General features: G+C 36.7%; 1 protein-coding gene across 1 annotated transcript in view; it reads left to right on the top strand.

Annotated features, from left to right (window-relative positions):
- ttc27 (tetratricopeptide repeat domain 27) overlaps positions 1 to 27598 on the top strand; it is a 274814-nt gene that overhangs the window by 77885 nt on the left and 169331 nt on the right. Inside the window, exon 9 of the mRNA XM_051919199.1 lies at positions 18565 to 18631. Within this exon, the coding sequence (XP_051775159.1) occupies positions 18565 to 18631 (67 nt within the window). The remainder of the gene's footprint in view (positions 1 to 18564; positions 18632 to 27598) is intronic.

Here is a 27598-nt window from a genome sequence, read left to right as displayed (position 1 = left end):
AAAAAAAAATCTTGAAAGTAATTAATTTTCATCATAAATTCTTGGCACATTATTCATGAGGGTAGAATACTTGTGTTTTCTTTGTTCACAGCAAAGAGTGCAGAATATAACAACTTTGTGTTAGTGACAACAAAAGCAACATGCACTTCTGAAAAAGAGGTGTTTTTTTTATCTTTTGTCAATACTTGTCTGAAAACAGTTATTCTTAAAATTTTTCAAAATTAAAACAAACACATAATATTTTATGAACTCTGAGAGTACTGAAGAAATATTTTAAACTCCCCCTAAATTAATACAGAGGAATGGGACCTAAATAAAGCAAAACCCAGTGCGGCTTAAGCCTGTCGATCAACTCTTTGCATGTGCAAGAGTTGTGGTGAGCAGGTTCTTAGAGTTAATCCTCCATTTTTCACTGCAAAAAAGGCAGCAGTAAACTCTGTTAAAAATGTGTATTCAGAACACGCACAGTGAAATATGCTGTTGAGGTCTGAGTCCAGTTGCCAATTCATAATGAGCTCAGTGTGCATTTATTAGCAGTAAAATTGTATGATGGCTATGTATAGTTAAATAGTGAGAAAATGGTTCATTTTTGAGTTAATATTGAAAAATAAAATCCTGTCATGTTTTGAGACAATTCCTCACTTTAGTTTCTTAACCCCTATGAGAAATTGTCCCTTTTGTTCACTGGATTGGATTGGAATTACTTTATTGACATTCAAACCTTACAACACAGAGTGCACACCTGAACGAAATTGTGTTTCTCTAGGCTAAATGTATGAACACAAACATAAAGACAAGTGCATGTTATACAACAACAGATAGACATAATAGGCAGCATAGCCGACAGAATCTTAATACATAATTCGCCTGGCTCCTCACTCACTCACGTCCGTCCGAAGCCGAATGCGCAGTCGCCTTCTACGCAGCTGCCCAAAAAGCCTTACGAGACCGACATCCAACCCCAACATCGCGGCAGGCGGCGGATTTACGGCCACAAAAATTCAAAGAGAAAGGTGACTTCGATTAAAGCTCTAGAGGCCTGAAAGGCGATTTCGACTACAGCTCGAGGCCTAATTACGCATTCTGATTCAATTACGCATTCATTCAGTACACCTATATCAGGTATGTGGTAATACTTATTACTATTCCATATTGTACTGGAACATTCATCATTCAATATTATACTATAGGCCTGGAAAATTCATCAACTAACAGTACCAGGCTGTACAGTAAGTAATGAGTAAAGCGGACTACAATCATTACAAAACAACTTCTTCGTTACTTATCATTTGTTCTTCATACACTGCTGACACAAACTCATGCCCTTTTCATCTTACGTTGTCGAAACGGGCTCTTTGTGTAGTATATGTATAATCCAGTAGAAACATTGGTGAATAGTTGTAAAGTGTTCAAGTGATGAAAAACATTTATATAATGCTCAGACATAACAGCCTTTTAGAAGGTTTGAGATTTCAAATATATGTGTTTAAACAGTGTGTTCAGGAATCTAACAGTCCCAACAGGTCAGCATGTTGTTTGTTATTGGTGAGAGTTTAGTAGTCTAATGGCATGTGGGAAGAAAGTCCTATTGAGTCTGTCAGTCTTGCACTGTAAACTTTGGTAGTGTTTGCCAGAGGGTAAACGTTTGAACAGTCCATGGGCTGGATGGGTGGTGTCTCTGACTATATTAGTAGCTCTACTAAGACAGTGCGACAAGTACAGATCTTTTATAGAAGGGAGGGTTGTTCTGATGATTACCTCTGCTGTCTTTACCATACTCTGGAGGGACTTCTGATCCGACACAGTGCAGATGCCATACCAGACTGTGGGGCTGCTGGTCAAGATTCTTCCTATAGTGCCTCTGTAGAATGTTTACTTTCTTCATATGACGCAGAAAGTGAAGGTGCTGCTGTGTTTACTTCATAAGGAAGATGATGTTTGTAGTCTATGTCAGGTCATCCACAATGTGCACCCCCAGGAACTTGGTGTTGCCATGGATATTAAGTGGAGTATGTGCATGTATTTCCTCCTGAAATCAACAAAGATCACCTTTGTCTTGTTGACATTTAGTGACAGGTCATTGGCGTCACACCAGGCAATGAATTGGTTCACTTCCTCTCTGTAGGCAGATTCTTCATTATTGCTGATGGTGCCCAGCACCATTGTGTTGACTGTGAATTTGATGACAGAATTTGAGTAATGCCTGGAATGACAGTCATGAGTCATTAAAGTGAACAACAGAGTACTCGGAACACAGCCTTGGGGGACCCCACCATTCATGGTGATGGTCTCAGAGATTTTTTTTCCCCAACACGTACTGTCTGGGGTTGGTGCTAGGGGTTAATGTACTGAAGACAGATCTAAAGTCAATAAAGAGCAGCCACACATAACTGTTCATAGTAAGATGGAGTTCTCCCAATATGGCATCATCGGTGGAGAGGTTGGGGTGGAACGCAAGCTGAAGTGGATTGAATGTTGCAGAGAGTTTGGATTTCATATAATCCTTGACCAGCCTTTCAAAGCACTTCATCACGATGTGGGTGAGAGCTATAGGGCGATAGTCATTGATCGCTGATGCTGGCCACTTCTTTGGCACTGGTATGATAGTAGAGGCTTTGAAACATGGAGGTACGATAGCTTGCCTCAGGGAGATATTATAAATGTCTATAAAGAGGTGCCTCAGTTGACACATTACCTCTATTTAAAAAAAGTGAAGTATATAAAAAAAGGAGGGCAAAGAAATGATAATGCATTTTTAATACCAGGTATGTATTTTGGGTGTAGTAAAACAGTCTAAGATTAATGCTGCAAAAAAAAAAAAAGGTATCTAAATACAGAACATTTTAAGTTATGTTTAATGTTCAGATAAAACAAAATCCCAGTTTAATGTCAAATTTTCCAACATCTTCCAGATGGGATGTGCTTACCTTGAAACTTACCTTGTGTTGTCTGGGTGCTTAACCAGTTTCATCTCAGCTACCACAGCATCAACGAAGTACTTTCTCCGAGGGTGCTCATGTAATATCTAGCATACTTAGCCATTGTGTTAGGTGAACAATATTAGCAATGCTTTTGCTTTCTCTAAAGCCCTTAGTACGCTTCTAAAAAAAAAAAAAAAAAAAAAAAGTAATTTGCTTTGCTGGGAATGTGGTTTGCCTTTTGTGTGCCCTATTCCTCTCTTCTGGGGATTGTGGTCTGCACAGAGAAAGATATTTTCCTACTCAGGTGTCATAATGGATCTAGATCCACAACAGCAGAACTTTTAAACTTTCAAGGAATGTTCCAAAAAAAAAAAAACCCATCAAAGCATGGCCTCTGGTCAGTTAAAGTTAATGTGGCATGTTACTGAAACCATATTAGAATTCAGGCTTGTTTTCAGTAAAAATAAAATATATTTTAGAAGGGTCTAAACAAATTAATATAATAGAACACAAAACTGCTTCTCACTTGAGAAGATTAATGTTTTCTTGAGCCACTTTAAATAAGTTTTTGTAGCCAAAGCCACATTGGCATTCATCACATCATAAATAAGTTAGCCTTGTTTGCTCTGAAGCCTTACTCGTCTCTCATTTAGGAGTAGTGTTTCATCCAAACTATTTGATGCAGGTTTAAAGGCTGAAACAACACTTTATATGTACTGTACTGTCACTAAGGTGTTGTAAAATTTTTTAACAGCGTATTCAAATGATTTTTGAAAGAAGCCTTTTATACAAGACACATTAAAGTTTCTTTTTTTTTCCTTTGGACTTGGTAATGTTTGTGGACAGACTGTCTGCTGGCAGTTTCTCAAGTGGTCATTCTTTTCTAGGTATATGCAATAGAGTTTCTGTGTCCTATAAATGAAAAATAGGCATTTACAGCTGAGTATAACTGGCTATTTCATCTACTTATTTACGGACATGAGACATTTTACAGAGAAGTTTAATCCATCTACCTAATTTGCTTAGCTGAAAGCTAAATATAATAGGGTCACTGTTGCATCCAGTATTTAGGTTATCTGCTTCAGTTACCAGTATGACTAGTTTTTTTCATACTTTGAAGACCCTTTGAGTGAAGACATGTTTTCTAATTTTATTTTTTGATTTTGATCAGTCTGTCCGTCCTTGTGTTCATGTTCATAATTCCTTCCTTATGTTCGTGATGTAGATTATTCATACCTTATTTCATTTAGTAATATAGCTTTGGTAGAACAATTTCTAACCCACACTTAACTTGTTTGCTTTGCTACTTTTCCCTTTAGTCTCATGTAAACCCAACTGCAAATTTTTTTTCTGTTCATCATGTCTACTAGTCCTTGACTGCTTCTTGTCAGACATGCGACATTCACTGTCTCTAATCTTAAAACAGATTGCTTTCTTCTCTTCCATCCTTCTGTTACAGGGTCACTTTTGTAGCCATTTCTGTCCTTGAGTGGGCAGCCATTGCCCACTTTCCACATCACTTGGACGAATACTCTGTGCATCGTCTCTGAAGTATGCCCTAACAGAGACTGGAACATTTTTACTTGTACTTAACACCTCCATAATTAAATTTTGGCTTAGGATTTTACAACTGTGTACCCTTGCTTCTGCTGCTACCCACAGTGGGTGCAGCGTTTGCCAAAAAAGGCAGAAACTACAAGACAGCTGGTGGTTTTGTTCTTGGAGTGACTTCTCCCAGCCTCTGCCTGAGAAAGACTTGTCTTACAAGGCATTTGCCTAATTTAAAGATTTACTCATGGAAGGATGTGAGGCGGTGAAATGTAAAACAATAAAATCTTTGAAACCATACAGAGAAATACATATGATCTTTAGAAACTGTAACACAGAGTGTTTGAAACATTTTGACAGAAAGATAAAAGTAATAATAAACAATATGTATTAAAAAATGTTAGAAAAACAAAACTAATAGAAAATGTATACAGTTGTATAAATCATCAAAACTGAACCCAAAAATAATGAGCATAACTGAATAATTTTCCAAGAAAGTATCTAGGAGATTTTCAGATTTAATAGAATATGTGAATTTGTGAATTTCCCCATGGGATTTATTAAAGTATCTATCTATCTATCTATCTATCTATCTATCTATCTATCTGGATTATTTACGTTATGTATCTAGTTGAATTCTTGGAGGACTAAACACAACAAATGTCATATGTTTGCAATATTGTTTGTGTTATATTTAAAACACTATCCACTAATAAAAGCTGACATTCTGTACTATAGTCAAATATTCATCTTTTCCACTCATTGGCCTAGTAATTTTTCTTCTCTATTTTTGTGCATCCATGTAGGTATATTCACTGTGTGTGTGTGTGTGTGTGTGTGTGTGTATATGTATGTATGTATATAAATGTATATGTTTATGTATGTATGTATATAAATGTATATGTTTATGTATGTATATACAGTTAGGTCCATAAATATTTGGACAGAGACAACTTTTTTCTAATTTTGGTTCTGTACATTACCACAATGAATTTTAAATGAAACAACTCAGATGCAGTTGAAGTGCAGACTTTCAGCTTTAATTCAGTGGGGTGAACAAAACGATTGCATAAAAATGTGAGGCAACTAAAGCATTTTTTTAACACAATCCCTTCATTTCAGGGGCCCCAAAGTAATTGGACAATTGACTCAAAGGCTACTTCATGGGCAGGTATGGGCAAGTCCGTCGTTATGTCATTATCAATTAAGCAGATAAAAGGCCTGGAGTTGATTTGAGGTGTGGTGCTTGCATGTGGAAGATTTTGCTGTGAACAGACAACATGCGGTCAAAGGAGCTCTCCATGCAGGTGAAAGAAGCCATCCTTAAGCTGCGAAAACAGAAAAAACCCATCTGAGAAATTGCTACAATATTACGAGTGGGATGTTTTTCAGCGGCAGGGACTGGGAAACTAGTCAGGATAAAGGGAAAGATGACTGCAGCAATGTACAAAGACATCCTGGATGAAAACCTGCTCCAGAGCGCTCTTGACCTCAGACTGGGGTGACAGTTCATCTTTCAGCAGGACAACGACCCTAAGCACACAGCCAAGATATCAAAGGAGTGGCTTCAGGACAACTCTGTGAATGTCCTTGAGTGGCCCGGCCAGAGCCCAGACTTGAATCCGATTGAACATCTCTGGAGAGATCTTAAAATGGCTGTGCACCGACGCTTCCCATCCAACCTGATGGAGCTTGAGAGGTGCTGCAAAGAGGAATGGACGAAACTGGCCAAGGATAGGTGTGCCAAGCTTGTGGCATAATACACAAAAACACTTGAGGCTGTAATAGCTGACAAAGTAATTGAGCAAAGGCTGTGAATACTTATGTACATGTGATTTCTCAGTTTTTTTATTTTTAATAAATTTGCAAAAACCTCAAGTAAACTTTTTTCACGTTGTCATTATGGGGTGTTGTGTGTAGAATTCTGAGGAAAAAAATGAATTTAATCCATTTTGGAATAAGGCTGTAACATAACAAAATGTGTAAAAAGTGATGCGCTGTGAATACTTTCCGAATGCACTGTAAAAAGGACAGTGAAACACCAGAGCGTTGAGCTGAGCTGGGTGGAAGGGTGGCAACGCGTCTGGGAGTGGAGGATTGTGATTGATCATTGATTACAGTTATCGTTTATGAATATTGTGGTGTGTAGGTGCTTTGTGCACTTTATTATTGTCCAAATAAATAATTATTGGACTTTTACCTGGAGTCTGAAGAGTGGTCACAGGGTTCAAGGGGTCGAGAGGACCTCAAACTGTCACAATGTATATGTATGTATATATGTATATGTATGTATGTGTGTGTGTGTGTGTGTGTGTATATATATATATATATATATATATATATATATGTATATGTGTGTGTGTGTGTTGTGTGTGTGTGTGTGTGTGTGTGTGTATGTATATATATATATATATATATATACACACTAGACATTAAGCCCGTTACAATAACGGGCGCTAGAACAGTAGTCCATAAACATTAGTAGGAACAGGCTATATTAAATGGCAAGGGACCTTTTACCTCATTAAATTTTTTCAGTAAAATGCCTGAAATTTTCTCTGACAGTAATACTGGCTTTGCTGTCCGTAATATGCGTTTAATTTTCTGTCACAACAGTGAGCAATCAGCAGATTCTCCCCAGCAACTGATGTAATGTGCATGAAAATAAATCTACTTTTACTTTACACTTTACTGGGCCAAGCTTTCTTAATCGCAAATCTGACATCCTCAGAGTGAACACTTGCACAACAATGGGTAAGCTGGTCTCCGCGTCTCAGTACCCAATTGGATGTTTCGTGTTTTCTGTTTTAGGTCTTACCTCATTTACCGAAATCCGATTGGATCTGGCGCGCGATATTTTATAGGTCCTGCCCTCTCTGTCTTGTGTGACGCGTCAGGCGGCCTTTGAAACAGCGCACCGTGCCCCGTGCATGCGCACTTCACCAGAAGACACACACACGGACACTGGACGCACACAGGGGTTTTATTAAAGAGGATGTACAGTGGAGCCTCGATTCACGACCATAATGCGTTCCAAAACTCTGGTCGTAAACCGATTTGGTTGTGAACTGAAGCAATTTCCCCCATAGAATTGTATGTAAATACAATTAATCCGTTCCAGACCATACGAACTGTATGTAAATATATATTTTTTTAAAGTTTTTAAGCACAAATATAGTTAATTAAACCATAGAATGCACAGCGTAATATTCAATGTTTTTACATTTAGTTTACTAACACTGAGAAAACCTTGAACAACAGAGAAAACTAACACTGCAATAGTTCACGCTATAGCGCTACCAACCACTGGCTAAAAACACTTTTTAATGAGTTTTAAGCACATTTGAAAAAAATCCGTAATTTAATACACCACCAAGAAAAGTAAAATTGCAACAATGCACGCTACGAACCGATTGCTGTAAACAGAAGTGAAAACAAAATCAAGCCCGGTGCATTCTTTAACTGCCTTCCTCCCTTATGCGTCCAGCCCCCCTCTCTCTCGCGCTGCCTGTGTGTGTGCGCGCGTCTGTCTCTCTCTCGTGCTGCCTGTGTGTGTGTGTGGTGCTCTCTCTCTCTCTCTCTTGCTCGCTGCACAGGAAATGCACAGGGAGAGACTGAACATGCACAAACCGAAAGGGAAACTGGCTTGTTCGTATACCGAGTGTGTGGTCGTGAACCGAGGCAAAAGTTTGGCGAACTTTTTGGTCGTAAACCGATTTGTACGTGTACCGAGACGTTCGTGAACCGAGGTTCCACTGTATATGTTTATGTATGTATGTGTGTGTGTGTGTGTATGTATATATATATATATATATATATATATATATATATATATATATATATATATATATATGTTTATGTATGTATATATATTGTAGTAGTAAACTTAAAGCATCATTACATTTCTTCTCTTTCACATGAGTTCTTGTTTTTGATTTGTTGAGAGTTCTATGAAAGTTGTTATATAAAGAAGCAGTCATCAATTTCTTTCATTTGTTCTTTATTTCTGTTTACAAGCTGTGTCTTTCCTTTTATCTCTCACTGTCTGTATGTAATCACTGTTTTGTCTTTTTCCTTTTCTTTCTGCTATTCTGGTTCCCACTTTGTCAGGTCTATTAATATTCTCAGTCTTGTTTGTTTTTATGCCTTCATTATGTCAAGATTTCTTTAAGTAAGATACTTTATCAAAGCAAGTGCCAAACTTTTGTTGTGCACTAAAGTTAGTCTCTTAATAATGGGCCTTGACAGAGTGTGTTAGTTTTTTTTTCCATTAGCTCAAGATAATTTTAGTGTAAGACAAAGCATGGAACTCATGTATTTCATGAGTTCAAGTAAATGACACACGGAGGAATGACGCACGGAGGACTGTCTTCATGATGTCATGGCGCATTCCCTAGCAACTCCCTTACACTGCCAACAAATTTCAGTTCTTTCCATTTTCCTTTATTTTTCTGAGTATTCTTTTACAGAGAACATAACTTTGGGTCTGAGTGTAAAGCTTTTCTCACAGTATTCATACAAAATGCAGATGACTTCACCGGTGTGTTTTCAGACACACAAAACTACCTACCTACTTCATCGTAGTTTTGCATCAAGCTCTAGTCCCTGGTAGACATGCAGCCTATAAATCTCTTCTGGATTGCTGATATTTGGAAGGAAGTGGCCTCAATGAATATTCAAGGACATTGCAGTTTATGCTCCTTTGCTTTTGTGGGGTAACCAAAGTGTACTTTTTTGTACAGATTGAAACAAAATTTTTAACTGTTGGAGCTCTTAGCATCCTGAGATGACTAGCACCCTGTCCAAAGATTGTCCTTGCTTGCTCCCTGTGCTTGCTGGGATAGACTCCAGCTTCCCCACGACACTGCTCAGGGTAGAGCAGGATTGGAAGATGAATGTATGTACCTCATAGCTTTGCCATTTTCTGTAAAGTGCTGTAAACTTTCATTCCTGCGCTGATGAACCCAATGCTTTACAAGTTCAGATAATTTCTTAGATACTGAACAGTTGCCATTCAAATCAGAGGTGATGTGATATAGACAGTTAAATAGTTGCTGGTTCTTACACACAGATATATCTCTATGTCATTTGTGACTGTGAGTGTATAGCTTGATATGGTATATCTAGTGCCATCACAATAAATCATATTATGGAGAGCCACAAAATATTAAACATTAAGGTATCTTTTAGATAACATAAGTGGAAACACCACACTAATGCTAAGAGGTGTATGTATACATGTCTAAAATGTTAAATTTATTAATATCTGACTTCAGATATGTTTGCACTGGTTCTTTACTACTTGTTATGCTGCTATACATTTATCAGAACCACAGCAAACATTAAGTCTAAAATGGCAAGGAACCCTTATTTTAGCATATTTTGCTTTACAATCTGTATTCACAATCGTCTTATATAATATGCTACAGTAGCTGTACGTTTGTCTGTCCAGGATTTTAAATCGCCTGTAGCTCACAAACCGTTTGACCTATTGACCTTAAATTTGGTACACATATACTACGTGACGTCTACTATCCGCTTTCGGGGTGATGATTGTCCTCCAAGGTTATTCCTCTTTTTATTTTTATTTTATTTTATTGTAGAATCAACTCTTGGCAGTGGCCAGCAGGGCGTGCATGTGATGCATGCGTAAGGGCGCCGTTCTCATCCCTACCACCTTCGCCATTGCTTTCCCTATCTCTTCATATCTTAAATCATTCTTGAGGCAGATTAAAGACTTAAGTGCCAGCTTAAGTGAAAGCTTAAGGAAAATGTACTAAGTAATTGCGGCACAAACACCGACTTAATCACTTTTAACGTGAGAAGATGCAGACGAAAGAAGAGCAGAAGTGGGCCGCTAGGGTGGAGAAAAGAAGAGCTGCTCAGGAAGCAGCAAGCGCATCAACCTCTGAGCAAACGAATGATAAACGTACAGAGAAAGAGGAGGAAACCTAGGAATGCTCAAGTCAAGTGTATTGTAATAATGCAGAATTTAATGATTTTTTTCTTACTGCTTTGAAGACATGGTTATGTGTTGCATACCTGATTAATGTTGCACAATCCCTTGCGTTTGTGTGGGTTTTCTTTGTGAACGCCATTGTTTGTATAATGGTATGTCTTCTGGGGACACTTCTCCTTAAAACATAAAATCTTTTTAAATGCACAGATCGTTTTTAATATGAGCCCATAGTATAATGTTTAATTCTCAGTCATTACTTTAGTTTGCCTATTCTTAACACTTACCAGTCTTTGGAGATATATAGTTCACAGCTTTAGTGTATTTGGACAGAGAAAATGTAAACTAGGGACATCTTCCTCACCATTATGTGATTTAAAAAAAAAAAATGACTGTACAGAAAAGCACCTCCTTTCAGCCCATTGAACTCATTCCCATGAAATGCCAAGACAAAGGTGGCAAAAAGGCTTAACAGAGAAAACAGTAGGAAACAAACAGAATGAGAAGTAATTCAGGCAGCAACAAGAGGAAAAACGTTCATGTGCATATTAACTTTCATCCGCTCCCTATTAAGCCCATGTCCTTCAGAGATACAGAAAGTTGTAGCAGTGTAATTTAGTAATCAAATTCTTTACATGTCCCACTGCTTTCACCAGGAGACTTGTGTTATAGATGGAGGCATTATTAAAGTGGTCTGCAGTCTGCTGCAGTTTAGGTTAAACCATAAAGAGTATAAAGCCAACGGGAAGGGTTCACTAGATCTGTTTTTTACTTGGATATTAGAGTTTTTTTTTCTGATGCTCAATGTCAAAAAGCCAAATTAGGTTCTGTGTGATTATATGATATTAACATGTGAACACTTCAAAGGGGTGAATACGTATTATATCCACTTATTATTAAACATTATTAACAGTTTTCCTTTTTAGTTGTAGAGAAAAATGCAGCCAAAATCCAGGTACACGTGTAAAAGGAAGCTTTAATTGATTTCATTCTTCCTTAATTGTGTTTGCTTTTAATGCTAATTGAACTTTTAACTGAAATGTTAATTCTGTCAAGTGTAATTAGGATTTTTTTTCACTTAATTTTTTATGGTTCATGCAACTGTCACAAAATGCTCCATTTAAGACAAGTGCACCATAATGTTTGGTATATGCCATTTTAAAGTATGTAGACTATCGGTCAGAAGTTTTAGAACACCTCAGATTTTATTGAAATGCACACAGTTTAATATCTTAATATTTCATGAAATCAAAGCATAAACCAAACAAACAATGGCAAATAAAAAAATAATACAAGGAATCAAGTGTACGAAATCTTGTTCAAATTTTTGATTCATCAAAGTAGTCTGCACCTTTCTCTGATATATCAGCCAAACTGTTTTAACCCTTTTGATTCAGAACGCCAGTCGCTCTGTGGAAATCAGTAATACTGCCTCCAGCAGAAGAACCCCAGACCATCACACTTCTTCCTCCATGTTTGATAGTTGGTATCAAATACTGAGGAACCATCCTGACACCTACTCAATGAAACAAAGATTTCAAATTATGATTCATTGGTCCGTAAGACTTTCAGTCTGCAGTAGTCCACAGCCGATATTTCAGCAGCTACAACATATATTTATATAGGACATTTTCATCCAAACAATGTATCTCAAAGTGCTTTACAAAATGAAGTAAAAGTAAGTTAATATAAAACATAAACATGATTAGGAAATAATATTATAGAGTATGTAACAAAGAAAAAGGTAAGGTGAAATGGCCAGGAGGACAGAAAAAAACAAACAAAAAAAACTCCAGTTAGGCAGGAGAAAAAAAAAATCTGTAGGGTTTCCAAGGCCAAAAGACCACCCACCCCCCACTTGGCATTCTACCTAACATGGAGATTCTAAATTAGTACTTATGGTTTTCAGGCTTCACATGGAAGAGATTGATGATGATGGTGGTCATGTGGGCATCTGGGACACCTACCATTCAATCCATAAACACAGGGGGCATCATCGGGTGATGGTGGCACAGATGAAGGCCCTAATTTGTCTTTTAAGGAATGGCTTTCTTACTGCCACTCACCCTGTCAAATCTGCAGCACAAAGTCTCCTCTCCACAGTAGAAACTGACACTTGTTTTTTTTGACCTGCACTGTTAAGCTGTGCTTGAAGCTGTTGTGCTCTGAGATGACTATCATACAAATGAAACTTGGCTTCTGATTGGCTTGTGTCTTGGGGTCTGCCAAATCTCTTCCTATCACAGTTTTTTCCACTATCCAGTTGCCTTTGGATTATGTAGACATCACCATACTCAGTGACACTGAGATATATATATATTATTTTTACAATTTCTGTAAGTGAAAGGCCTATACTTTTAAGGGATAATAATTCTGTGTGTCATTTAATGTAATTGCCATTTTCTTGCCATTATCACTGGAATTTACAACTTTCTACAGAGTAATACTGTCCAAGTACTACTTCAGAGGGTATAGTAATTCTGCTTTAAGACAGACAGAGGGTTTTTATCTAGTCGACAGAAGTTGGGACACCTGTGCAAATTGTTTGTTTTAACTTGCAACACTTCATTTACTTCAATTGCTGCAAAACATATGTACGGTAGGTTGTAACTTATTATTTGTTACCTAAAGAAGGCCCATTTGTGATATTCTGAAATCTCTTTTTTTCAGTTTTTACTGCTTCCCTTTTCATGTTTTCAGGTCATTCATTGCATTTCAACTGATTAAAAACTGATAAAACTGAGGTGTTCTAAAACATTTGACCGGTAATGTATGTAGGGTCATCACCTATCTGAGCTTAAATTACTGTCCAGTGTAATGCTAGATTTAATAAAAGGAAATTGCAGGAATTAGTGGGCTGTTTATTGATGGTTCAGAAGCCCTATTGTTTATTTAGAAGCTGTTTTTAAAATGACTCTTTAAAGAAATTTAGAACTGTTACCTCCAAATTCTCCTTTTAGTAGAGAAGCAGTAAAAAAAGTAGTAAAAAAAAATAATTTTATTGAAGCTTCCTGTTCACTTGTTAGTCCTTGCTAAATTTTCCACTTCAGCTCATTCAACCAGTCTGTTCTTTTTGCCCCATTAACCTGATTATTGCTGTTGAGCCATTTTGGTGAAAACATTTTCTAGAAAATTTGGAAGACACTTGTGTGTGAGATAAGGGATGTTTACAGTAGCTACACCTGGTGACCATGGGTTTAAAAAAATAACAATGGTTATCTTAAGAGCCAGTAGGTCTGCCTCTCTCCCAGAGTGCTGAGCACCCAGTGCATATTTTAATTCAACACTGCACGTTCCTTATGGTAATTCTGTTGGTATAATTGTTGAGTACTGCTAGTGTTCATGGTGAATACAGTTACGAGCCTACTTGTTTAAAAAATAAATAAGTAGAAAATAAAGTTAACCAATATCACAAATAAATTTAATAAGAGTTATAACTTTTGTTAGTGGAGACACCATTACATTTCTACTTGTTGTAAATTGTTGCCTGCTTTGTAAAGTTATTTGTAGGTCAAGATACATAGAATTAAATGTTGTTGCTGGGCCAATAATTGTCATGATTGATGACAAGTACTATTGAGTGCCTATTTTAAACTCTAATGTTCTTTTTCTTATCTGGAATATTCTTCATGGATTCTCCCACTTGTCTCCCGTGTAATCAGTTCATCAGTGGTTTTCAGCATGCCTTCACAAACTATAACATTCTTGCCTTGTGCCCTGTATTGGCTGGGATTGGCTCCAGCAGACCCCCGTGACCCTGTGTTTGGATTCAGCAGGTTGGAAAATGGATGGATGGATGGATGAAGGGATGAAGTTAAACACCAGTGCAGGTTGTTTTCTTTGCTGAAAAATGAAAAGCATTGTTTGGAGTTTTTCTGTGAAATTAGTTTATGAAGCATATTATGAATACTTCCTGTCATCTGTATGTCTTTTGGAGAGTATGTGATATGTTTATATCCTTTAAAATAAAGGATAGCCAACCTGCTGTTTAAAATGTAGGTTGAACTACTCGGGTAGTGCCTATAAAATGTTTTCACATTTTATTTTTCTACAACATTAAATCATGTGGAATTAATTTAACTTTTCAGAAACTGATCAATAGAAAAGACTCTTTAATGTAAAGGTGGAAACTAGTATCTGCAAAGTGGTCTAAAGTATAAAAATATAATGGTGGTATTAAGTGTTCTCCCCTTTAATGTGACACACCTAAATCATCACTAGCACAGCCAATTGGTTTTACAAGAGTCACAATTAGTACAATGGAGATCACCTGTCTGACATTTCAATTCATTGTAGAATAAATGTACCTGAATGTTGAAAAACCAACTTGTGGGGAGTCAATTTGGTGTCCTAGCCTACACAAAGACAAAAGAACAATCCAAGTACGGTAACTCTGTGAAAAAGTGACTGAAAAGCTCGAGTCAGGAGATGTAGACAAGAAAATATCCAAGTAACGAATATCCATTTAAATCAGTCATGTAGAAATTGAAAGTGTATGGCACAGCTGTGAATCTGCCTAAAGCAGGCTGTCAAAAAAAAAAACAGAGTGATTGTGCAAGACAAAGACTGGTGAGGGAGGCCACCAGGAGACCCCTGAGAACGCCAAAGCTCTTATCAGCTAAAGTGGTGGAGATTGGAGTGCCTGGGCAGGCAAAAACTATTGTTTGGATGTGTTTTCCAGCAAGACAATGACTCCAAGTGTAAAGCCAAAGCTACATGGGATTGACATAAAAACAACAATGTCAGTGTCAATGTGGCTGGACTTAACAAAGTCTCTTCACTCACTGATCTCTGTGCAACCTGAAAGCTCTTGTGCAGTTGTGCAAAGAAGAAAGGGGGGGGGGGGGGGGGGGGTGACATAGTCCAGATGTGCAAAGCTAAAACAGAAAGAGACCTCAAGGCTGTTATGGCAGCCAAAAGATCCTCTGCTGAATACTGACTTGAAAGAAGTGAGTATTTATGTGATCAATTATTTCGTGTGTTATATTTTTCATTAATTTGGGCCACTTTGTGGAAGTCTATTTTTATTTTGACATTAGATAGTCTTTTTCTCTTGATCAATGTCAAAAAAGCCAAATTAACCCACTGCAGTTCAGTATTGTAAAACAATAAAATGTGAAAACGTCCCAGGGGTGAATACATTTTTTGGTACACACTGTAAGTACATTAAAGCAGAGTTGGACAACTAGTGTGTAGTATTGTAAGAATTGTATTATTACATATGCTTTACATATTTTGTTGTTTGTTTAGTAATGTATAACCTTGTATTTATGACAGCTGGTTCAGCGTCTTTGAGTCATTCATTTGTGTCGCAGTTTTAGGCATCCAAATAGATGAAGTCATCAACGGTTGTTCATAAAATCTTTGCTTTACTTTCACAAAAGACCACCACATTTTGTTGACTACATTTACTTTACATATTTTCCTAGTGTTAATACTTTCCATTAACACATAATGGATCTCTTTAAAAGGGTAGTCATGATTAATGAGCCAAGAACTGTACAAGAAAAGAAATATTAATATATAATACACTTGTTTCATAAGATTAATGGCTAATTTGTCAGTAACTGTCACCTTGATTCACGTTCTTGTCAATTCATTCCTGCTGCTACTGCAGTTGATTATTGACACCACAAGCCCAAACGAAAGCAGTGCTACTTTCATGTTTGTTTTATAGTATATTGTGAAAGAAGCATTTGGAAAGAATTATCTGTTGTCCGCCAGTTCAGTACAAAAATGAAACTTTGCAGAGGCTTCTCTTCAGCAACTCCTTCATTTTGCTTTGTTTATGAAGTATGTGTAGTTACCATTTGTGATTCATTCTACATGTTTGCTACAGCTGAGAGCTCTGTCATGATTGAAAATTGAAGACATTTAACTGACATTGCACGTTTAGATACAGATGATTTTGTAAAAATTTATTTTCACATTTGAAGTGGTCTTTGTTTTTTGCCCATTGTCGTTGCTGTTGACTTTGCAAATAGGTCATCCCTGTAGAATATAAAACTAAAAATGTGCTCCTGGCTAATCAGTTGTTTTATCTTTGGTGCCTTTTGGGACCAGCTGGTGTTTATTTCCGTTTTGCTCATTTCAGTGTCATTACAAGTCTCAGAATCTGTTGGAAAAGAATCTACTTAGAGAATTTTATAGGGATGAAACATTTGTTTTCTTGAATATAAGAAGACTTATAATCTGAGTGGACTTTGCCTAGTAAAATACAGTGAAGTAAAATATAGTACATTTTTCTTTTTGATTTTGGGCTAAGTGTAAAAATTAACAGCAGGTTATTTTGATTTGTTGTTATGCCCCTGATATGTAACAGTTTTGTGGATCAAAGTCATCAAAATGTTTGAGTGAGAACTGTAACTGTATTTACAGGTATTAATTCAATTAAGTGTATTTTTATTCACTGCATCTATTATGTTTATTATAGTCGTATGAAAAAGTTTGGGAACCCTTCTCAGCCTGCATAATAATTGGCTCTACTTTCAACAAAAAAGATAACAGTGGTATGTGTTTCATTTCCTAGGAACATCTGAGCACTGGGGTGTTTTCCAAACAAAGATTTTTAGTGAAGCAGTATTTAGTTGTATGAAATTAAATCAAATGTGAAAAACTGGCTGTGCAAAAATTTGGGTCCCCTTGTAATTTTGCTGATTTGAATGCGTGTCACTGCTCAGTGCTGATAACTGGCAACACCAAATTGGTTGGATTAGCTCATTAAGCCTTGAATTTCATAGACAAGTGTGTCCAATCATGAGAAAAGGTATTTAAGGGGGTCAATTGCAAGTTGTGTTTCCCTTTGACTCTCCTCTGAAGAGTGACAGCATCCTCAAAGCAACTCTTAAAAGATCGGAAAACAAAGATTGTTCAGTCTCATGGTTTAGGGGAAGGCTACAAAAAGCCATCTCAGAGGTTTAAACTGTCAGTTTCAACTGTAAGGAATGGAATCAGGAAATGGAAGGCCACAGGCACAGTTGCTGTTAAACCCAGCAGGTCTGGCAGGCCAAGAAAAATACACGAGCAGCATGCGCAGGATTGTCAGAATGATTATAGACAACCCACAGATCACCTCCAAAAACATGCAAGAACATCTTGCTGCAAATGGTGTATCTGTACATCGTTCTACAATTCAGCGCAATTTGCACAAAGAACATCTGTGTGGCAGGGTGATTAGAAAGAAGCCTTTTCTGTACTCACGCCACAAACAGAGTTACTTGTTGTATGCAAATGCTCATTTAGACAAGCCAGATTTGTTTTGGAACAAAGTGCTTTGGACTGATGAGACAAAAATTGAGTTATTTGGTCAGAACAAAAAGCGCTTTGCATAGCGGAAGAACAACACCGCATTCCAAGAAAAACACCTGCTACCTACTGTCAAATTTGGTGGAGGTTCCATCATGCTGTGTGGCTAATTCAGGGACTGGGGCCCTTGTTAAAGTCGAGGGTCAGATGAATTCAGCCCAATATCAACAAATTCTTCAGGATAATGTTCAAGCGTCAGTCACAAAGTTGAAGTTACTCCTGGGTTTGGATATTCCAACAAGACAATGACCCAAAACACAGTTCGAAATCTACAAAGGCATTCATGCAGAGGAAGAAGTACAATGTTCTGGAATGACCGTCACAGTCCCCTGACTTGAATATCATCGAAAATCTATGGGATGATCTGAAGCAGGCTGTCCATGCTCGGCAGCCATCAAATTTAACTGAACTAGAGAGATTTTATATGGAAGAATGGTCAAAAATACCTCCATCCAGAATCCAGACACTCATCAAAGACTATAGGAGGACAGCATCTAGAGACTGTTATATTTGCAAAAGGAGGCTCAACTAAGTATTGATGTCATATCTCTGTTGGGGTGCCCAAATTTATGCACCTGTCTAATTTTGTTATGATGCATATTGCATATTTTCTGTTAATCCAATAAACTTAATGTCACTTCTGAAATACTACTGTTTCCATAAGACATGGCATATATCAAAAGGAAGTTGCTACTTTGAAAGCTCAGCCAATGATAAACAATAATCCAAAGAATTGAGAGGGGTACCCAAACTTCTTCATATGACTGTAAGTCTACAGCATGACTTTATAGATTAATATACAGTATATTTATTTTATGTCTTTCTCATTTGCAGTGAAGACTTCCAGAGGAACAACCCTGCACATAAGCTGACTGAAGAAGAAATACTAGCTTTCACATCAGTAAGTAGCTTTATGTTTCACAAGTCTTCTGCATTGTGGTTTATAACCCTTTGAATGGTTCGTTTAAACTAAAAAAAAGAAGAAAAAAAGAATTGTAGCTAATCCATCATTTTAATGGCAAAACTGTTTTTCTATGAAGTTGCACCCCATGGTTTTCACCCCATTTTCTAGAATTACTGGAATCTGAAATATGTACATACTGTTGAAGTCCTTGGCAGAATAGGGATCAGACAGATCTGTTTAATCTGCAGTCAAGATTGTTTTTATTTAATTCTGAAGTATCATTTGTTGTGCAACATCTATGCTGATTTTAGTCAAGAGCTATTAAACATAAGGAAGTGAGCAGGAGTGCAAAACTCATCTTCTTCTTGTAATTTGTCTTGATTAACTTAGGGTATTCATGCTGTGTTTCCCCTCTTTTCACCTCTTTGTACATTTAACTTGGCAGCCATTCATTAATCTGGGGCAGGAAATGTACAAATTATAATAACATCCTTAAACTCAGGTGATTCAGTTTGAGGTCGTTAGAGACTGGAGCCTATCCTGGCTGCACTGGATGCAGTTAGGGAAACAGCTCTTCAGAAGGTGCCAGCCCGTCCATTTTGTCTATCTATCCATTTTGTAAATCTGCTTATCCAGAGCAGGGTCATGGTCATTACAGATTTTAATGTACGGAGAAAATTACATGTTATCTCTCTGAAGTAAAAGAGAACAGGCACCTGTGAGATGACTTACTGTACCTGAGGTTTGATTCTTTGCAAGAATTCCTTAATCTGATGTCACATTATGCAACTTCTAGTTGTTAAGTATGTGAGACTTGTTAACTGCTGTTGCTAATCTTGTCGGTGGACCATGTCAGTTTGCATGACTGAAAATCATTGGGCTTGCTGACTTTCCAGCAGTTATATGTCCAGATATTCTCTGACATCCATTCTTGTGTGTTTGTTACTTTTCATGCAAAATGATCATACTATGGCTGTACCAATAGCATGAAAGACATTTACTGTATCTTTATACAGACAAATGTATTAATGTGGAGTAAAATACCTGATTTGATTCACTTTGGCAGTATTATATCCGACATCTGGGGAGATCATTTTCATAGCTTAAAAAAATCAATCCAGGGATACAGAATCCTGAGGAACCAAATTCATTAAGATAAATGACTATTTTATAGTGTAAGAAAGTAAAGCAGAAGAAACCACAACAGCATCAGCTAGTACGAACCTCGAGGAAGAAGTGGCGGTTGGCATGCTCTGCTAGAGTCATAAACAAGAGCTTCTTAAACAGATTGGAAATATTTATGTCTGGGCTACGGGCTTTACGATATTTAAAGTTATGTTACAAGGACGAGTGGATCTTTATTTTCATGGTCTAGAAGCAGCTTATTGGCCAAAAAAAACACTATCATCTTTGAACTGAGCTGCAATACCTAACAATGATAAGTAGCTACCAAAGACTGTAAAGACTTGAAGCACTTTATTATAATAATATATAGTATACAAGATGATAAATATATGTATATGTTTTCTGTCTCTTCTTGCTTTATTCAAGAGTTATGTTAAAGTTCAGTATATTGCAGTTTGTGTTTGGATTTAAGAATGGAATGCTTGGTGAATAGTGAATGACACATATTTTTTGGTTTTGTTGAAGAAGTTATATGAAAACATGGATTTGCTGAAGTTGAGGGTACATTGCATTATTTTACTTTCATGGGAGAGTGCATGTAATTTTTTTTTTGCAATACTTAGTTTTACTCAACCCAGGTTGTGTGTTTGAATTTTTTCTGTTTATTTTTTTCCTGAAGCCATTTATTAGCAGATATAACCATTGCCCATCCCATGCTGAATAGAGTTAGTTAGTTTTACAGGGGCGATGATGAGAGGGAATTTCCTTCACACCATCCCTCTGAAGCTACAGATACATAAGGACTGGGTCTCTTTGACTTATGTAGAGAGCATCTATGCTACTATGCTTGAGCTGTTTCTTTATTTTTTCCCATAATGTAAACTACATTGTACATATGCTATCTTACATGAATTAGGTATTCATTTTTTATGTTGGTGGTTCTTGTTAGTATTGCTTTTTGGAATGTAGTAGATTTAAAGTAGTGTTTGGGACATTCTCCTTACATGTTTAAAAAGTTATTAGTAACTTTTACTAATACTACTAAAGTAATTCTTTGAGCATTACTAGTTTTAATCTACCCTTAATAATAAAAATTAAACTGTGAAAAATTCAGATATAACTTTTGGAATTCATATTCCAGGTTTATCAAAGGACATCATCAAATAAAACTTAGTACATTATATTGATTTTCACTAGTAGGATGTTTACGCCTGGATATCCACTTTAATCAGTTAAGTGTTACTTTGTTAGCCTTTTCATGTTTAAGCCCAGTTTTTTGTATTTAGTAGTACCTGCTAAAAACAAAACAAAATTCATCAGAAGCATACTGAAAGATGCTGTTTGATTTTAAATTGGCAAATAGCTTCTATTGGGAGGAACTCCATTTACATTCAGTGGCCGTTTTGTTCTTTTCACATAATTAAAATACGCAGTGGGAGATTCCTGTTTCACACTGTGCAGATTATTGCTGATCTATTATTTCTGCTTCAACTGTGTCCTTCCCAAAATCAGCATTAAATAAACACAGAAAAAAATTAGTGTAGAAATTTATGGAGATTAATTAGCATCTGTCTAATTCCCAGTACCCTTCAGGAATTGTACTTTTCTTTCTCCGCTTACAGTGTGGTTAACTCAGAGTTGGCAGTTATATTATGCTATTTCTTTTTGAAATGAAAGTGATAATTTCTGGAATCAGAAGAATCTAAAGTTGTAACTGCAGTCTAATCAGTCATACTTTTGCAATTTAATGGCAATTTAATATTTAGTACTTGTCTATTTAGACTTGTCAGATATGTCATGTTCATAACATTGTGAAATACAATATGGGGCCACAGAAGGTTGGAGCCTATTCTGACAGCAAAAGTTTGATTGTAATATTGAGAGGGAACATTGTGCGACGAGAGAAGAGGAGGGAACTGAACTTGCCTTTAAAGTAATGTCATGTAGGCATTGTGGCAAGTTGTAGTGAATTGGTCTTTTTTTCCAGGAATTTTGCTGGAAATTTTGAACAAGACTCAAATATTAGCTTTTCTGGTTATGAAGGTATTAGAGCTGAAAAGAACAGATTTGTTTGTCATTTCAGGGACCAGATGACCTCTTTTACTCTTGGACCTGCTGTTCATTAGTATACCAGATGCATTAATGATACTTTGGGGGTAACTTCATTTGGAGCTAAGATCCCAGATTGGTGGTGTTTGTCAGTTATGAGTTGCATTTATCGAAAACACCCTTCACTAATCATGGAAGATGAGGGTGACAGAGGATATGTTGATATGAAGCTGTACAAGTTACAGCCAAAAGTAATATTTGGGGGTGGTAGTAGGTGATAATAGTGTGAAAGCCCAAGGGAGCAAATGGAAGGTATTGCCCTGCAGAGCTGGTCAGATTGTGCTGGATCAGAGATGGAGGGTTTTGTTGGTTCACTTCCTCTGCAGATAAGGAGATCTGAAGTATGACCAGGGAAAGCCTAAGCAGGGAGAGTTCAAAAGAGTAGACAAGAGACACAGAAAAGTGTCTCAAAGTAAGAGGAGCAGAGGAACAGTCAACGTGGATGTTGAAATTGCCAAGAAAAGTCACTTAAGAATGTGTTCTTGTTTTCCCTATTCAATTTATAGTTACTGTAGCACCGACAAATTCATTTACCATTTTATGCTAATATTTATTATACTAAGCTCAAGGATTATTGTTTTTCCAGAGTTGTACAGTTTTATGATCATTTATCATAGGTGAAGTTCAGCATTGTTGGCATTACCTTGAAAATACTGAATGCTGTTAGGTCACAAATTTGCAGGATTCATTTTCCTTATTTTAGACTAAATTATGAAATTGAGAAAATGCGGCGGCAGAAGATTGCCCATTAATCTATGCTTTGACTTTGTTGTCTGTTTATTAACAGGATAATTTTGTTATTTTATGGTAAATACTATTAAATTGCTTACAATAAAACCAAAACAAAAATAGATTTACTTGTGAAAGTCTTTATGTTCATCATGTTGTGTATCACTTACCTTGCATCACAGGTAAATTAATGGAAGCATTTATTAAGGAACAGGTGGTGTTGCACATGTCAACAACACACATATTTTATATGGGTTCAGAAGGGAAAGGTTGTGTTTTACTAATATGCTGGAATTCTATGGTGAAGCAACAAAAACATACGATAAGAGAGGTGCACATTATATTCAAGAAAGCCTTTGATACAGTACCTGATGAAAGATTAGTGATCAAAGTAAAAGCATTGGGAATTCAGGACATGGCCTGTAGGTGAGTACAAAATGCTCTCAATCACAGGAAGCAAAGTGTAATGGAGAGAGGAACTTTTTTCATAATTAGATAATGTGAAAAGTGGTGTCTCTCAGGAATTAATGCTGGGGCCGCTGCTGTTTTTAATATATTTTAATGGTCTGGACAAGAATGTAATCAATATGCTGGTTAAGTTTTCAGATGATACTAAACTATGTAGAAGAGAAGGTAATGCACAATCAGCTAAATTTCTGCAGAGAGAACTGGACAGCGTACAGGCATGGGCTGAATTGTGGTGGATTAAATTTAATATGAGTTTAAGTGCAAATTATTACATATGAGAAGTAGAAATGTTGGATTTGAATACACAATGAGAGGTTTGAAACTTGAAAGTACACCTCGCGAGAAGGACCTTGGAGTGATAGTGGTCTTATCACTGTTTACATCAAGACAGTGTACAGAAGTGACCAAGAAGGCTAATAGAATTTTACTGTACGTTATATATCCCGTTGTGTGGAATTCAAGTCAAGGTAGGTTATGCTTAAGTAACACAATGCACTGTTACAGTTGTTGTCTCCAAATTACATATTAGCAGCGTATGAGTTATGAGGAGAAACTCAAGGAGTTTCAGTTTTTCAGTTTAAGCAAACAGAGATTAAGAGAAGACTTGATTGAAGTGTTTAAAATTATGAAAGTGAAGTAGTGCACTTGATTCCCGCATGTAAATAATTTATTCTTAAACACAAACACCAATGTTAATTTCCCGCCTCCCCCCCACATTAAGACGCATGGAATAAATTGCCAAGTGTTTGTGGTAGAGAGAGACCTTCAGATCTTGATTTGACATTATTTTAAAGAATCTGGGACTAATTCTACACTATTATAATTTCATTTAAAAACAGTATTTCAAAATCTCCATCCACACTAGTGTTTTCACATCATTTATGAAATTATCTCTGTCCACACTACAATGAAAATGCATATGACGTAGAAACCTATCTACCCTGGGTATTTTTGCATTGATGGAAAAATCTTTTTAATAAAGAGATGGTAATGCCCCCCCCCCACCATACCATGGAATGTATCACAAAATTGTAGCGACAGTAAATTACCGGTATTTGCATTTTGCGCATGTATGCAGCATTCAAACTCTTCTCTGTCTGCTTTGTTGGAATATTGTTTTCTTCCATGAAAACAAGTCAGGGAAATAAGACATTGTAATGAATAGGATCCAGTCATGGAATAAGTATGAACAAGACAGAGTGCGATTAGTCTGCTTATTCACCCGTCCACATTTCAATGCTGAGCCAGCTTTTTCAAAAGTATATGGCTCAGGAGAGCAATTTCAAAAGTCTTCATTTTTTTAAAGTTACAAAACTGGGGTAGTGTGGACCAAAAACAGAAATGAAGATGAATGTCTGCCTTTTTAAACGAAAAATGTCATATTGTGGACTTCGCATCAGAGAATAGGATTGACAAGCTTGTTAGGTTGAATGGCCTGCTCTCATCACAACTGTACTAATGTTCCACTTACAGTAGATAATATTGTTAATGTAGTCATAGCCAGGTGCTGTGGAAGAGTTTGTACATACTGAAAATGAATGAGCAGACTTTTGTAAAGTATCATATAGCAGTTTTCAGTGTAAGTTTTATATGTATTAGAAATAATTTGTCTTCATACCAAAGGGAAGCATAACACTGCATACTAGAAAAATGTGACTTGCCTAAGGGAAGTGCAACACTGATGAAATTATAGGCCTTGTTAGTAATAACTTTTAAAAATGATGTGGGTACAGTCAATCCAATAAAGAATGATTTGTTTGAAATGGAGAACCAAAACAAGGGTGCTTGTTTTGTTACCATGTGTGGTTATTCCTGTATGTTTTTATTCACAGTATTTTAAAAGATCTGGTGCCTGATGTTGTAACTTCAGTTTAGTGCTAAAAGACACATTTCTATTTGGAAATTTGGTTAAAACCCCACATGTGCTTTCATTTTCCAACAGGAACTGGTAAAAAGTAATAAAGTATAATTTTTGCTCAATAGTGTACTCCCAACATCACACACAATAACATTGTGAACAAAATTAGTGTTTTTCATGCATGTCAACAAAGCAAAACGATGGCATTTTTTGTTTGACTAGCAAATTTGTTGCACTTGTTCGCTACTTGTCTTGGACAAAAAATCTGGTTACTACGTAACATTGGTTGTAGAAATCTTTATCACAGCGACAGAGCACCTGTCATTCCCAACTCAAATGTTTAATTTTAGTTCTTTAATTCTATTTTTTTTTTTTTAATTTAAGGCCAGCTTGTGAGCTACCAGTAGTTAACACTTGTAGCAGTCCATGACTCTATTTCTTAAACAAGTATGTATTTGTTTTGCTTATTGGCAGGAATATAAATATCACAAGCATATCTATTCTGTGAATAGATTTAAATGAAGCACGCTGTGCTTTTTTTTTAGTCTTTCTTTTCAGTGAATGAGAGCTGTGTGTGACTACATGATAGATATTCCAGGGTGATCTCTTGGATCCTTAGCAGCAGGAACATCAGAAACGAGAATCTATACAAGCTATCATATGAGTATCACTCTGTGAACTATACTGTCCTGTTATGTGGAATGGCAAACTATGATGAATTTGCTTAGATCATTGCCATATGCAACATGTGCAAGCTACAGTGGAATTTTTAAGACATTCCATAAATGGGGAAAAAAGTCTTATGTAAAAAATAAAGTAGACATGAGCAAAAATATGTAATAGAAACATATGACATAACAATGATAACATAATTTGTATAAAAAAAATATTTAAAACAATGTGCTGCACAACATGTTCTTTCTACAGTTTCTTTTATCATCATGCTTTTTTAAGGTCAGCCAAGTTATTGGCCATTTACAAGTTTCTACTAGCTGTGCTGGTTTCCAGGCTTCTTGCTGAATAGTGGGACCCTTTGTGATCTGAAGCAGTTCGTACTTTCTAGAGCTACTACCTGAGCAACTCTATTATCACAAGTACTTGCAATGAATGAATGATTCAAGATGGCTACAGTACATTGCTGTCTGCATTGTTTCCAATCTGACAAACTTCTGAGGACTGTAATATTGTGCTCCTTTCTGGTGACAATCCAGGCCTGGCTATACCAATGACACATTCAGGAATTTGGTGTAACCAGCTTGACTCTTTCATTTTTTATGCTATGTGGACACTTATTAGTTATGGCCTACAACATCTGATCTCCCAGAAGAATGATTCCTTACAGACACAAAGTTATTGATATTAAGTTTTTTAAAATGTATCCTACAAACACTGGTGCAAAAAACAGTTGGGTTGTAGTACAGAATGGGAACCTATAATGTTTTTCTTATGCTGTTGTTTAACCCCTATTTCCCACCCACCTCCCCAGACTGGACTCACTTTTTTTCCTGAAGGCACCAGAAAAAATTGTTATTTCATAATTCCATTGGTGAAGGTAACAAACATATACTCGAAGCTTTTATTAATTTCCCTATGGGCCATTTTTAAACCCTTTTTTTTTTTTTTTTTTTTTTTTTTTTTTTTTAGACTTGCTTTGTTTTGTACAACTCATGCCTTTAATGCAAAACAAAATAATAAACTGTAATGCAGGCATAGGACAAAAAACTTAGTGATGGGGTTCAACATGATTTGGAATACTTCAGTCTAGAGCACAGCACTATATGAAGGTGTAGAAATGACCTTTCTGTGTTGAAAAAAAAGTGTCATTATAAACAAAAATATTCAAGCATGTAAGAAAAAAAATAGTAGGGCAGTATTTTTCGTTTGGTCTAATCTGTGTCTAAATATGCAAATATCTTTTGCTTAAGTCTGATGTAATAAATGTTCAAGTAAGAGCAAGACGTTAATGCAAACACAACCTGATAATTCTATTGTACAGGTATGTAAAAGAATTATGTCACAATATTAACACACAGCAAGATCAAAAATTATTTATATAGTAACACAGTTATACTGTATGCTGCTGCTCTTGTGTGATTTATACAGTGTGCTAGAATACACATAAAGCACTATCAAATGAAAGAAGAACATCACCATTTATACTCTTCAGGTAGGCAGAGTGTGCTTGCACAGTACCAGGCAATGAGCCTGTATAACAAATGTCAGTCTTTCAACAGCATAGCCACCGTGTTGTGCACAGTGTGTAGTTTTAACATAGATGTCATAGAATACTTAACCATTCACTAAGCACAGCCTATGACCAAAGCATAGGAGTTTGGTCCATATGTTGACAGTGATGGTATCAGCATTTACTGTGTTTGCCCAGTTATCTGTAACCATGGAAACTTGAGGGTTCTCCTGCAGTCCCCAGGCGGCCAGCACAGCTCTCAGTCTTTGAGTAATTGTGTCTCCATTATATTCTTGAGGAAAGTATGCTGTTTCCATCCATCCATCCATCCATTTACCAAACTGCTGAATCCGAACACAGGGTCACGGGGGTCTGCTGGAGCCAATCCCACCCAACACAGGGCACAAGGCAGGAACCAATCCCGGGCAGGGTGCCAACCCACCGCAGGACACACACAAACACACCCACACACCAAGCACACACTAGGGCC

This window comes from Erpetoichthys calabaricus, chromosome 15 (genome assembly GCF_900747795.2).
Source record: "Erpetoichthys calabaricus chromosome 15, fErpCal1.3, whole genome shotgun sequence".
Taxonomy (NCBI): Eukaryota; Metazoa; Chordata; class Cladistia; order Polypteriformes; family Polypteridae; genus Erpetoichthys; species Erpetoichthys calabaricus.
This window is presented reverse-complemented; position numbering and strand designations above follow the sequence as displayed.